We start from the raw sequence: 11,599 nt of genomic DNA on the forward strand, positions 1-11,599 counted from the left end.
CAGTTTATGGGACCAGAGATGGTTCATCAAACTGCTGAAAAGTTGAAAATAATTAGGGAAAGAATGTTAGCAGCTCAAGATCGTCAAAAGAGCTATGATGACAAGAAGCGAAGACCGATGACTTTTGAGGTTGGAGATTCGGTTTTGCTTAAAGTCTCGCCGTGGAAGGGACTTATAAGATTTGGTAAAAGGGGAAAGTTGAGTCCAAGGTTTATTGGACCGTTTAAAGTTCTTCAGAGGGTAGGGAACCAAGCTTACAAGCTCGAATTACCCGAAGAACTGAATGGAATTTACAACACTTTTCATGTGTGTTATTTGAGGAAGTTCACGGGAGAAGTTCCCGATATAATTCCAATTTCTGAATTGAGAATTGATGAGAACAAAAGGTTGATTGAAGAACTAGAGACAATTGTTGACCGAAAGAGTAAGAAGTTGCGACGCAAAATGGTTGGGTTAGTGCTTGTCCGATGGAAACACACGAATGGGCCGAATCTCACTTGGGAGACGGAGAGTGACATGTTGAGTCGCTATCCGCATTTGTTTGTTGATGTGTGATTCCGGGGACGGAATCATTCTAAGGTGGAGAGAATTGTAACGCCTGTGTTTCTGGGGTTGCCATTTTTAGCAATGTAATGGTCTAGGTTAACTTTGTAACCGGTTTTGATATAATAAGATTGTATTATTTGAGTATTATGTGTTTTGTGCTTAATTGCTTAAATTATGTGGTTTGATTAATTAAGAATAAAAATAAGCGTCAAAATTTAAGTGTAAAATAAACTTAATATCTTTGATTTATGTTGTAGTAGTTGAAACGAGGTTTCCGAATATATATAGAACGCCCAAATCTGACTTCGTATGAGGAAGTTATGATTTATCGAAGTTCCGGCTTAGCGGTATGCAGTCTGAAATACTCGATTTGAGATCGAGCGGTTTTTAGCCGAAGCAATCTAAATGAGAATCGAAGATCTCATTGTTGGTATCGAAGCGATAAAAAGTTAGGCGAGAACGGACGTCAAACGAAGAAGTTATGAATTTATAACGAAAGTTTCTGTCCCGACCTATTAAAAATAATTAATAAAAATAAAGTCAAAATTAGCCGACGGAGACTAAACGAAAGTCGTAGAGCGTACTCTCACCTTTCCGTGGATATAAAGAACGTCGAAAACGGAGTTCGTATGAAGAAGTTATGAATTTCCGAAGTTTATTAATCATTTTGTATTTAAATTTAAATAAAAAATCGGAAGCATTATCCGAAGCGAGTCATTGATCTGATCCGAGGTACGCGCCGCGTACTCGAGTACGCCCCGCGTACTCTGAAGGGTGTCGACATTTCGGATGACGCATGCAGTGACGATTCGGAGCCCTGTACGCCCCGCGTTCGTGCGAGGGTCCAGCACTATAAAAGGGGATCCGAAGGCAGCCAAAATTTTTGTTCATTTCTTCTCTTCTCTCTAGTCCTTTGCCTCGTTTTGCGTGCCGATTCCATCCCGAAGCCCCGGTATTATTCTCGAGCCCCGAGGCAAGTCCCGAGATCCCGAAGATCCCGAAAAGTGCGGTTTCCGAGTCGAAGCTCTGCCCACGAGAAGTTCGATTTTTGTGGAGATCTTCCAGATCTGCTGTGGATTACTACTTCTGCAAGTCGTAGTGTTGTCCGATCATCTTATGATCAAGTGAGTGTATACTACCTTTCATAAACACGATAATAATACAAGTTTGGTTCGAGTGTATTAAATATATTGTCGTTTATAGGTGTGAGTGCGTAGTTACTTTCTTCCAAATACAATAATATGAAGTATTTTATATAAAATACGTGTTATGTGTATATATTTGGTTGTGTTATGTGTGAATGTGTATTCACTCTCTTCTATCTTATAGATCTGATTATTTCTCTATGAGATATGTGTTATGTGTGTGTGTGTGCCTCATCTGTTATGTGATATATGTGTTGATTAAAGCATGCTATACATGTTTTTAAACTATGTATACAAATGTATATTTTTATCTACTAATATGTTGGGTAGAACATGGGTAGATAGTTGGTGTGTAATAAACAGATGAGAGGCCTCGTTGTTGTTTGATCTAGTCATCTAGCGGAGTTTAGATGACGACCACATACTTTTCTAGATAGTCTTGTGGAAACATTAGCAGGTTCGCCACCTGTAGGTGTTAATGAACTTGGGTGTTCATTCGTTGTACTCCATCCCCCTCATGGTTGCCTTATTTGACTTATATTGCTGAGGTACCCCCGAAGCATGTGTTGTCGCCCCGATGAAATATTCTTAGACTAGGTCCCTTATGTTAGTTGTTTTAGGGACATTAAAGTGAGAATAACGGGAATGGGTAATTGGGTTATTGTTGGTTGGTGAAAATTAAATATGATATTTATTGTGGGTTGAAAACCCTATATGCTCACCAGGCTCCCAAGCCTGACCCACTCAGTTTTAAATTGTATTACAGGAAGTGGCGGAAGGGCATGAGATGGATGAACCATCAAGTTGTTTTGTTTACAAGTCTGCATATGTTTATATTTGTTATATGACTTGTAATGTATTCGTTTATGCTTATTGGTCTGTATCGGAACATGACACCCCGAGTTTTGATTATAATGAAAATACATTTCTTTTATGAAATGCTTTGGTAAACATTGTTTTATCATGTTTTGTTTTTGGGAACAAATTTCGCAACTCTTTCAAATCAAAAGGATTTACTCTGAAAATATTTAAAAGCATAAATGAAAATCGGTCTTTTCTGGCCGAGATTTTGGGGATGTCACAGAAAGTTCCCTCGTTAGCACATATCAAGGTTTGGGGCTGTGATGTTTTCACTAGACAAGAGACTCATGACAAGCTTGAACCTCGAAGTAAGAGATGTATTTTCATCAGCTACCCACAAAAGACCTTTGGATATTTTTCTACAGACCTAGTGAGAATGTGGTATTCGTAGCACAAAGGGGAGTCTTTTGCGAGAGAGAGCACATATGCAAAGAGGACAACACGAATATAATTGCTCTTAAAGAAATTCAAGATTTAAACAATGAAGGAACTTTTGAAAATGCTAGCGCTCAACCTGAGGAAGAAATTCTAGTTGAACCGATTGACGAGTCATTACCTCTTAGGCGTTCCAGTAGAGTTAGAATGCCACTTGAGTTTTATGGTTTCCATATTACTACAATTGGTGATACATTTATCAGTGATAGTACACTAGTAAATTTAGATGAACCTTCTAACTACAAGGAAGCAATGGTTGGCCCTGAGTCTGCCAAGTGGAAAGAGGCAATGGACAACGAGATCAAGTCCAGGTATGACAACCAAGTTTGGAATTTGGTTGACAATGTACTAGGTCGTAAGACATTTGGGTGAAAATGGATCTTCAAGAAAAAGACTGACATGGATGGAAAGGTGTACACTTTCAAGGCTCGGCAGGTTGCGAAAGGATTTACTCAAACCCCAAGGGTTGACTATGATGAGACCTTCTCACCAGTATCTAAGATTAAATCTATTAGGGTGATGTTAGTCATAGCTGCGTTTCATGACAATGAAATTTGGTTGATGGATGTCAAAACCACTTTCCTTAATGGGAAGTTGGTTGAAGATGTTTACATGAGTTATCTAGAGGGTTTTGTGGATGCTAAGTACCCCAATAGAGTGTGTAAGATTGAGAAACCAATCTATGGATTGAAACAAGCTTCTCACATATAGAATCTTTGATTTGATGAAAAAGTTAAAGAGTTTGGCTTCTCTATAAGTGAGGATGAATCTTGTGTACATGTTAAAGCTAATGGGAATATAGTGACCTTCCTGGTATTGTATGTTAATGGCATACATCTAATAGGAAATGACATTCCAACTTTGCAAGAAGTTAAGTCTTGGCTTGGAATGTGTTTCGCTATGAAGGATCTGAGAGAGGTTGCTTATATTCTAGGGATAAGGATTTTTAGAGACAGGAGTAAAAGGCTAATTGGACTTAGTCAAAGTACATAATTGGATAAGGTACTAAACATTTTAGAAGGGAGAATTCCAAGAAGGGAGAATTAGCAATATAGAGTAATACCAAACTGAGTAAGACTCAGAGTCCGAGTACCGATGCAGAGATAGCAAAAATGAGTAGAGTTCCATATGCTTCCGCCATTGGATCTATTATGTATGATATGACATGTACTCGCCATGATGTGGCTTTCGCTTTGAACATGGTTAGTCGTTATCAGGGGAATCCATGGTAGAGCTCATTGGATAGCGGTCAAGAATATTCTCAGGTATCTGCGAAGAACTAAGGACTAGGTACTAGTGCTTGTTGGCAGTGATGACTTATGAGTAACTGGGTATAGTGACGCCAACTTTCAAACAGACATAGACAACTTTTGTTCTCAATCTGGTTGGGTGTTACCCTTAATGGATGAGCGGTAACCTGGAAAAGTTCCAAACAAGAGACAGTGGTTGATTCTACCTGTGAATCAGAGTACATAGCAGCAAACGAAGCATCGAAGGAGGTTATATGGTTGAAGAACTTTATCGAAGCCCTTGGAGTTGTTCCAGCTATCAAGGAGCCAATGGAGATTTTTCTATGATAATGAAGGGGCGGTTTCCTTAACGAATGAACCAAGAGATCATGGCAGATTAAGACATATCGACAGAAAATACCATTTCATTAGACATAAAGTAGAAGAAGGTCACCTCGTCGTTAAGAGGGTATCGTCTGAAGAGAATCCAGCAGACGCCATCACCAATTGATGGATTTAAGGTTAAAACCCAATAACCCATGTATTGGTTGGTTCGTTTTCAACAAAATGTTTTTTAACGTGCAAACAGAACCCAAATCGGATTTTTCAAATTTTGAAAAATCTAAACTCAAACCCGGCGATTTTGGTTCGGTTTCGGTTTGCGGCGATTCATTTTTCGATATGGATTTTGTTTAGTTTTAAGGAATAAATAAAAGAACCTCTAATTTAAGAAAAATATGTAAAAAAAACAAGGTTTTGTGAAGTTTGTTTGTAGAAAAAGGTTGATGGCATTTGATGATTAAAATAAGTTTGTATATAAGTGGTTACAATAAAACATATTCTTTTACAAATATAAATCACCTTCACTGAACTTGATCCTTAAATCCATATGTGTTTGTAAAGAGTGGATCTAGAATTCAAACCTTGCTAGAACTTGATCCTTAAATCCATGTGTTTGTAAAGAGTGGAGCCAGAATTCAAACCTTGTTAGGCTACTATTTTGGATTATCTGCTTATGCCTTTGGTTGTAATCATTTTTGGTTTTGTAACATTTGTTAGTATCTAACATTACTAAAATCTAGATTTTTATTTTATTACTACTTGGTTGGAAAGCTATATGAAACTAAATTCTATCATTCTTTTTATTCTATTATTTATTTCATTTGAGAATCAGATTAAATTAAAGATTCCATTAAATGAAAAAATCGATATTTCTTTTACGATGTGTAATTTTTTCCCAAGAAATATAAAAATTTCAAAACAATTTATTTAAAGTATTTAACTTTCATTTTTCAGCTTAAGGTACACTTTCCGATTCTATGTAGGGATGAAAGTGGGTCCAAACCCGGACCCGGACCCGGAACCGGTTAACGAGATTTTATAGAACTGGAAACCGGACCGGTATATAGGAACAAGTTCCGGTTCGGTTCCGGGTAAAGTGTGTCTAGAACCGAAAAACCCGAAAACATCAAAGTGGGTAGGTTGGAACCGGATAAAGTGAGTTTAGAACCGGAAAACCCGGAAAAACTAGAATTTTTTGGTAATTACTTATTACTTAGTGGGTTGAACTTTGAAAATTTTCATATTGATATCCCGACTTTGGGGGACTGTAACTCATTGACTACGAAACCAAAATTAACAAAATTATAGTCTAAAATCATGTACAAACTCTAAAATACACTCTGGAAAAACCCGCGTGTCAATCTGACTTTAAACGAATGAGATATGTTTGTGTTAATATTTTCACATAATACAAAGTACAAAAACAAATAGCTGAAAAGTTGAAAATTTTCAGTTTTGATATCCCGACTTCGGTGGACTGTAAATCAATGAATGTTAAACCAAAAATGACAAAATTATAGTCTAAACACATGTAAAACTGTAAACTAGAAGTTGGAAAAAACCACATGCCAATCCAACTTCAAACGAATTAGATATGCATGTTTTAAAACTTTCACCGAATACAAAAAAAACTGAAAAACTAAAAACTTCCAGCTTTGATATCTCGACTTTGGAGGACTGTAAATCAATGAATATAAAACTAAAAATGACAAATTTATAGTCTAAAGTCATGTACAAACTCTAAACTACATGTTTGAAAAAACTGTATGTCTTGGAGTTGAAACGAATAAGATATGCATCTTTTAAACGTTCACAAAAACCGGTTCCGGCCCTAAAAGTGGTTCCGGTTCCAAAAACTGGTTCCGGTTTTTATACCCGGTTTACCCGGACCCGATGGACACAAACCCGATTACCCGGAACCCGGATAAAGCCAATTTTTAAACCCGGAACCGGATCTAGTTCTACATATTCCAGTTCTAATGGTTCCGGTTCCGGTTCTAAATCTCATCCCTAATTCTATGAAACAATAGTTCCTAGTTAAAAACTTAAAAATAAAAGGGTTACGTTTGCCAAAATATATTAAAAAGGAAAAACAGAAATTCATTACTTTAAAATGGTATAACACAATTCACACACGAAAGATCTTAGTATTTTAATTTTAACATTTTAAATTAATACTTTTTTATTTTTTACTATTATGTATTATCATATCTAGATTATTTTATTTATTCTTTCATTATAATCTTTAAACAATAAACCATAACAAACTTCTAATCTTTTTATCATTTTAGATTATTCTATATTCTCACATCCTATATCGATTATAACTAACTTTTGCAAAAGAGCACGGTTTTTTTATTTCATTAATTCGTAGATTATAATCTTTCAACAGCTTACCACTACAAATTTGTAATATTTTATTATTTTATATTGTCATCGATTTAACTACATTTATTTAATTTTTTATTTGTTGAATATAAGATAATATAAACATGGTCTACAAAGCAAAAAAGAAAAGGTCTTTGGGGTTGAGAAAAATGGCGTTTTCGAAATACCTACGACTTATACATGTGGAGTTTGAAACGCGAAGCTTCCAAGCAGATACCCGCATTCACTCTACGCGTAAGCGCGTGACGTAACCCATCCATCTATCTCTATCTACAACCGTCTGCACAAAAAGATCTTCTTCTATTCATCAATATATCATTAAACAAACCCCTAACTTTTACCCATATAACTAAATCCACCCTCTTAATTTTCATTATGATAAAACACATCCTTATGTAGATCCATTTTCATCATCCAACTAATATTTTGTTTTCTACAAAAGAAGTTGTGATAAGTTTAGGATAGCTATAATAATAAATATATTTCCCCTATGATTAATTAGACCAAAAATATTCAATCAAACAAATTTCAACGAAAAATGAAACAAATGGATACTCATTCCAAGAAAAAATATATTATATTTGATTATAAATACAAGAAAATAAAAACAATAAATAATAAAAACTATTTTATGAAATCAAATGAAGCGTTTTACAAATTTAAATTACTAATGCTTCCAACCAAAATGCAAAAAGAGTGATTAGAACTATCCTTAAACACGATGCATTAGAAAATTTTCTACAATATATATGCACCATGTTAGATGGTAGTTTTTCTTATTCTTTTGTATTAGGTTTGATGCCTTGTTGAACAAACTTTATCAATTGATAGTTGTCTTAACAAATCAATGTTAACAACAAAAATACCAAATGGTGAGTAAAAGTGCCCTTAAACATCATGCAATTCAAAATTTGGTTTCAGTTTCAAATACATCACATTAAGAGCAACTTTACTTGCCTTTTCATATTTCAATTGATGACTTTGTTGAACAGAATTTGTAAAGCGGTTAGGTTAACATCGAGTCTCTCTATTCTAATAAAAGAGTAGTTTTTAATCTTCTTTTGACATGTGTCACCATATTAAGCCTCATAATTAATGCAAATTTTATTTTTATTTTTTTTGTTATGTTTCACCTTATTAAGTCTTATAATTAATGCATATCATTTGTCAACATATTGATTATCCATTTTAAATTTCTCATTCTAATTATATTAAATTAACAAAATTAGAATAAAAATTAAAATAAAATTAATACAAATTATAAAGTAATATAATTTTACATATTTATTTAAATCAATGATTATAATTTTATATAACTGAAAAAAACCTCTTATTTAATAATTTATTTAAAATAAGTTATTAATAATTTTAAATTTTAACTATTAAAGTTTAATTAATTTTATAACCATGGTTCCCACAGGTTATAAACTAGTATGATTATAAACATAAAAAAAACGCCAAACACAAACTATTCTTAAACATCTTATCATTTAATTATTGTTATCTTGGACTCTTGTTGGATATATATAAATGGCATGGCGTCTCAAAGTCGTATTTGAGTCCAGGGACTAAATAGTTACCATAATTTTTGCATCATGCTTTAAGTATGACACTCACCATATATTCAATATATGAGATACTGAAAACATGAAAAATAGTAGAGTATTTTGTTGAGTGTGATCAAACCATGACATGTATAATAATACACAATCTATTTATATAAAGTTAGGAGGGGTAAAAAATCCAAAATACTTAAAATACCTAATTCCAACCGTCAATAGCAATCGGAAACCTTCAAAAAAAAGTGTTTCTTATCTTTAAGACACCAAATCCAAAATACTTAAAAAGTGTTTATAATCGTCATGTTCAATATCATGTCTAAGAGTGTTCTACTATAAGACTATAGTAACATCATTAATTTTGTGACACCCATCTTCTTCTCATGCTCCATATCAGTTTGCCAACATTCTAATCTACACAACAAATATGTCCTTATTGCTATCATATAAAATTTTCCATTCAAAATAAGTAGGATATTACCGATATATAAAAATCTTGTTGCTATCCTTTTCTTTAATCAACGGCTAGGTAAATTCATCCTCAACACATCATCATAATGAATCATATTCGTTGGTACATGCTTCCACTCATGTATAAACACAACATATTATATGTGAGCTTAGGTTACAAAAGGTTCTTTGCATTTAAATCATATACGGAAAGAATGAAATACGACCTTAATAAAATTTAACGACACGATTAATAAGATCAGGTCACTATCTTTTTAAGAAACTAAATATATTATCATTATAACAAATCAATCAAAATCTGATATATCAACGATAAATAGTTGTAAATATTCAACATATAAAATTGATCTTATATAATGTTTTATTAAATCAAAATTGATTTGATTGACTTGAATAATAAATTAAATTGGTCGGTATCCAACTTATTATGTATAAATTTCATTGAATTTATCCAAAACATTAGATTATATTTGAACCCGTAAAAACCCTAAATATAAGGGATTATTTTGCATAATTGTGATACCCAGGGGTTGCGTTTGTAAAATTATCCCTTACACCGAGAGTACAAAAACCCAGCCCAGCTAGCCTTTTTTTATCAGCAAACGCCGTTGCGTTCCTTTCTATCCTCGATATTCCATCTCTAAAATATTCTCATAAGAATCCCCCTTTTCGCTTTCGAAATTTTCACCTTTTCTTCATCTTTTCATCAGTTCATCAAACCAAAATCCCCAAAAAGTCTATACACTTTTCAAAAGATCAATAGAAAAATCAAGCAACCATGGTGCGTATAAGCAACAACTTAGTTGGCATCCTCAATTTCGTAACATTCCTCCTCTCAATCCCCATCTTGGCCGGCGGTATTTGGCTTTCACGTCAAGGAACCTCCGAATGCGAACGATTCCTCGATAGACCAGTCATCGCACTCGGCGTCTTCCTCATGATCGTCTCACTCGCCGGACTCATCGGCGCGTGTTGTCGCGTGTCCTGGCTCTTATGGGTTTACCTACTCGTCATGTTTCTACTCATCGTTCTACTTTTCTGCTTCACGATCTTCGCGTTCGTCGTCACCAACAAGGGCGCCGGAAACACGGTATCCGGTAGAGGATACAAGGAGTACCGTTTAGGAGATTATTCGAGTTGGTTACAGAAGCGGGTTAACAGTGACAAAAACTGGAATAAGATCAAGAGTTGTTTAGAAGATAGCATGGTTTGCAAGAGCTTGATTGATGACGGATCTGACAATACTCCAGTTGACGTTTTCTACACCAGACATCTCTCTTCTATTCAGGTATCAATCAATAAAATCCCATCATATCCTTTCATAATTTCTTCACCTTTTAGATCTGAGATTGGTTTACAGTAACATGATTTTGTGGAATTGATAATTATTGGAGCTGTAGAATCGTTTTTTAATTGATTTTAATTGTTTGATCTGTGCTGTAGTCTGGATGCTGCAAGCCCTCGAACGACTGCGGTTTCACATACGTAACTCCGACCAACTGGACCAAAACTCCGACGACCTCCGGCAACCCTGACTGTAATGCTTGGGACAACGATCCAAACAACCTCTGTTTCAACTGCCAATCATGCAAGGCTGGATTACTCGACAACATAAAGAGCGATTGGAAGAAGGTTGCTGTACTCAACGTCATCTTCCTCGTATTCCTCATTATCGTTTACTCGATTGGTTGCTGTGCATTCAGGAACAACCGTGAAGATAATTCATGGAAGCGCTACCCTTAGAGTGATTTTTGGGTGGAGATTACTGGGTTGTGTCTTTCTCTATATACTTTAGTATAATCGTTTTTACCTATTTGTCTATATTGTTTCTTGAAGCTATAGAATGGTTAGATCAATGGCGATGGGCGTTGACTGTTGCTCTGCGATTGACCGATTGTTACATTTGGGTTTGAGATACGACCACCGCTTTTAGGTGTAAATATTATTCGTATGAAAACGTTTATTGAGATTTATTTTGAATAATTTGGTTTACGCTTTGGTGTTGATTTTGAATTTGAAATTGGTTTTTGGTTTTTATTCGTGTGAATTAGATAATTAGAATGTTTGTTTAATACGTAATTAAATCGTCTCATATTTATCCGTTGGCCACATGGTTGGTGTGTGTCTGGTTTAGTGCTTTTTTTGAGTAATGACTATATCATTGATTATGGATGAACTTAGCATGTGAGTTACAGGTGTAAAGAGAAAGAGTCAACACTTATTTATTACTATTATTAGTTTTCTTTTAGAAAATTGCAAAAATGGTCTTCTAGTTATGATATTTTCTTTGGCCTTTAGTCTACACTCAAAGTTAAAATACAAATATAAAATAAACAAGTAAAATTAGGTTTGAATTGAAGGAAAAAATCTCTAAAGTCCTTATATTTTTGGAAAATTTTTAATAAAGTTTTATATTTTATTTTTAAAGCAAAAAAAACCTTTTAAATAGAAAAACTTAATTTTTTAATAAAGTCTTAAATTTTATTTTTTAAATAGAAAAATCTTGACCTTTTTACTTTTTAAATAGAAAAACATAAAAAATTAGTTACTTTAGCCATTTTTAACCTACTTATCAGGAAATGATATCAAATTGTAAATTTTTCTAAAATAATGAGACTTTTCT

General features: G+C 34.1%; 1 protein-coding gene across 1 annotated transcript; it reads left to right on the plus strand.

Annotated features, from left to right (window-relative positions):
• Positions 1–9,560: 9,560 nt before the first annotated feature.
• Positions 9,561–10,968, plus strand: LOC111881712 (tetraspanin-8). The gene is made up of 2 exons (XM_023878100.3): positions 9,561–10,264; positions 10,420–10,968. Exons 1-2 carry the CDS (start codon positions 9,755–9,757, stop codon positions 10,717–10,719), a joined length of 810 nt encoding a protein of 269 aa, XP_023733868.1. The 5' UTR covers positions 9,561–9,754; the 3' UTR covers positions 10,720–10,968.
• Positions 10,969–11,599: the final 631 nt, after the last annotated feature.

This window comes from Lactuca sativa, chromosome 8, assembly GCF_002870075.4.
Source record: "Lactuca sativa cultivar Salinas chromosome 8, Lsat_Salinas_v11, whole genome shotgun sequence".
Taxonomy (NCBI): Eukaryota; Viridiplantae; Streptophyta; class Magnoliopsida; order Asterales; family Asteraceae; genus Lactuca; species Lactuca sativa.